General features: G+C 58.2%; 1 protein-coding gene across 1 annotated transcript; it reads left to right on the forward strand.

Moving 5' to 3' along the window:
* Window positions 1-354: 354 nt before the first annotated feature.
* On the forward strand, window positions 355-1,951 carry LOC102715537 (transcription factor PCF7-like). The gene has a single exon (XM_040528219.1). It carries the CDS (start codon window positions 836-838, stop codon window positions 1,646-1,648), a length of 813 nt encoding a protein of 270 aa, XP_040384153.1. The 5' UTR covers window positions 355-835; the 3' UTR covers window positions 1,649-1,951.
* The last annotated feature ends 226 nt before the right edge of the window (window positions 1,952-2,177 follow it).

A 2,177-nucleotide genomic window follows, 5' to 3' on the forward strand; every position in this document is an offset into this window, starting at 1 on the left:
AGCTGAGCTAGCAAGAGGGAGCTGCGCACAAAGCGCTAGATTGCCAAGATAAGATCTGCACTGCGCTGCGCTGCCCGCTGCCCTCTTTTCTTGTCACTTTCACAAAAGAGAGGCCGGCCGGGCGGCTGCACTGGCGCCGCTATAGCTATTAAGCTGCTGTGACTGTGTGTGTGTGTGTGCTTGCTCTGCCTGCTGCCCATGGAGTTGTGGGTTCCCATGGCCATTATATCCCTTTCTTTTTCGGTTTTTCCTCTCGGGATGGCGAGCTGAGCTGAGCTGAGCTTGGCAACTCCCATGCAAGAATAGAATTTAGCTTGTTTTTATTTTTGGTCTTCTCCTTTCCGGTTAATTGTGGGCGAGAGTGCAAGTGAGGGGGGAGCTCAAGCTGGAGGAAGACAAGAACCAGTTGTCCAAGGGCTTAGACCCTTGGACTGGCAACCCTACCGCCAGCGCCAGCACCTTGCACTACCTGCTCCAGGAGAAGGAGAGGGCGCAGCATGAGCAGCTCCAGATCTACCACCAGCAGCAGGGCTTCGGCAACTTCCTCCACCAGCACCACCGGAGGCAACAGGCGAGGGTGCCGCCGGGAGCCGGCTGCGGCGACGGCGGCGGCAGCAGCGGCGAGTCGACGCCCGTCGACGCGCTGGCCACAGCATTTGGGGCCGGCCGCATCGTGCGGTCCGCGGCCGGGCGGAAGGACCGGCACAGCAAGGTGTGCACGGCGCGCGGGCTGCGCGACCGCCGCGTCCGCCTCGCGGCGCACACCGCCATCCGGTTCTACGACGTGCAGGACCGCCTCGGCTACGACCGGCCCAGCAAGGCCGTCGACTGGCTCATGCGCAACGCCAAGGCCGCCATCGACGAGCTCCCCGACCGCGCCGAGGGCCCGCCGCCGCAGCCCGCCGCAACGACGGAGCAGCCCGAGGCCACCGAGCAGGTGACTTCGACGTCCTACGGCTTCGGTAACACCGGCGCCGGCGCCATGACCAGCGCGGCGTCTGCCGGCTCCTTCCTTCCACATTCGCTAGGCGCAGATCGAGTCTCCGACAACGTGAAGTCCTTGTTCCCCTCCTCGTCCACAGCCGCCAGCGGCGCCACCGCCGCCGGACACGACGAGTACAGGGAATCCCCGCCGGACCTCCTGTCACGCACGACAAGCAGCCAACCTCAGGAGCTATGCCTCACCCTACAGTCGAACCAGCACCAGATCTTCAGTCATGTATCCGCGAACCAGCACCACGGTATGATCTCAAGTGCAGGCGTTCCGGGTTGGCCGGACCACGTCCAGAGAATGCCGTCATGGCATGCCCCAGAGAACAGCACGGGAGACGGCCGCGGCGCCGGAGGCAATGGCGACAGCTACATGTTCGCCATGCCGGCGCGGCAAGGGCTGGACCAGGGCCAGCTCTTCGCCCATGGGGAACCCCTTCAGTCCAGTAGTAGCGGGTGGGCGTCAGCCCGCACTTGGCTAGACCCCCTCGCAGTCGCAGCTATCCACCACCAGTCGTCGACAATGGCTGCCGGACAGGTCGGCTTCGGCCATCTCGTTGGCGGCGGCGGCGGCGGGTTTATGGGGTTTCTCGCGCCGGCGGCGCAGCGGCTCCAGGGCGAGGAGGAGCACGGAGGCGAAGCGATGAGAAGAGATTAAAGAATCGATCGATGCATGGCGCGCGCATGCAGCAGGAGGTGTGTGCTTTCTATTAATTAACACACTTCACTGATCTTATGTCATTTCATGTAGGATTTTGGCTGATGAAATTTCTCGTTGTTAGCTGCTTATCTTCACGCATGTGTAACTAAGGCTTAATTAATTATTAAGAGCACGTTCCCTTGGAACTAGACAGTGTTGTTACTGTTGCATTAGTTGCTATTGCTGCTTTCCCCTTTATTCTCTCGGCATGGACAAGAGATGTGATAATGATGAGATGATATGGTCTATGATCTTGATGGCTTTCCCCTCTTTGGATCTTTTAATGTTTATTATCTGATTATTCTTAAGAAGATTCCGGCCTTTAGCCAATTCGAAGGTTGTCCTAGATCCTGATTCCATAAAGGCGGCATTTTTTTTTGTTTTTGCAATAGTATATAGGCAATATGGGGAGGGGCAGGACACGATGAAAGCAGCAAAAAGGGATTCACATAAAAAAAACTTTGGCTGAATTAAGAAAGAATTTAGA

This window comes from Oryza brachyantha, chromosome 1, assembly GCF_000231095.2.
Source record: "Oryza brachyantha chromosome 1, ObraRS2, whole genome shotgun sequence".
In the NCBI taxonomy this organism is placed as follows: domain Eukaryota; kingdom Viridiplantae; phylum Streptophyta; class Magnoliopsida; order Poales; family Poaceae; genus Oryza; species Oryza brachyantha.

Excerpts from the sequence above, each read along its gene's own strand:
- LOC102715537 (XM_040528219.1), top strand. The coding sequence starts at position 836 with ATGCGCAACGCCAAGGCCGCCATCGACGAGCTCCCCGACCGCGCCGAG.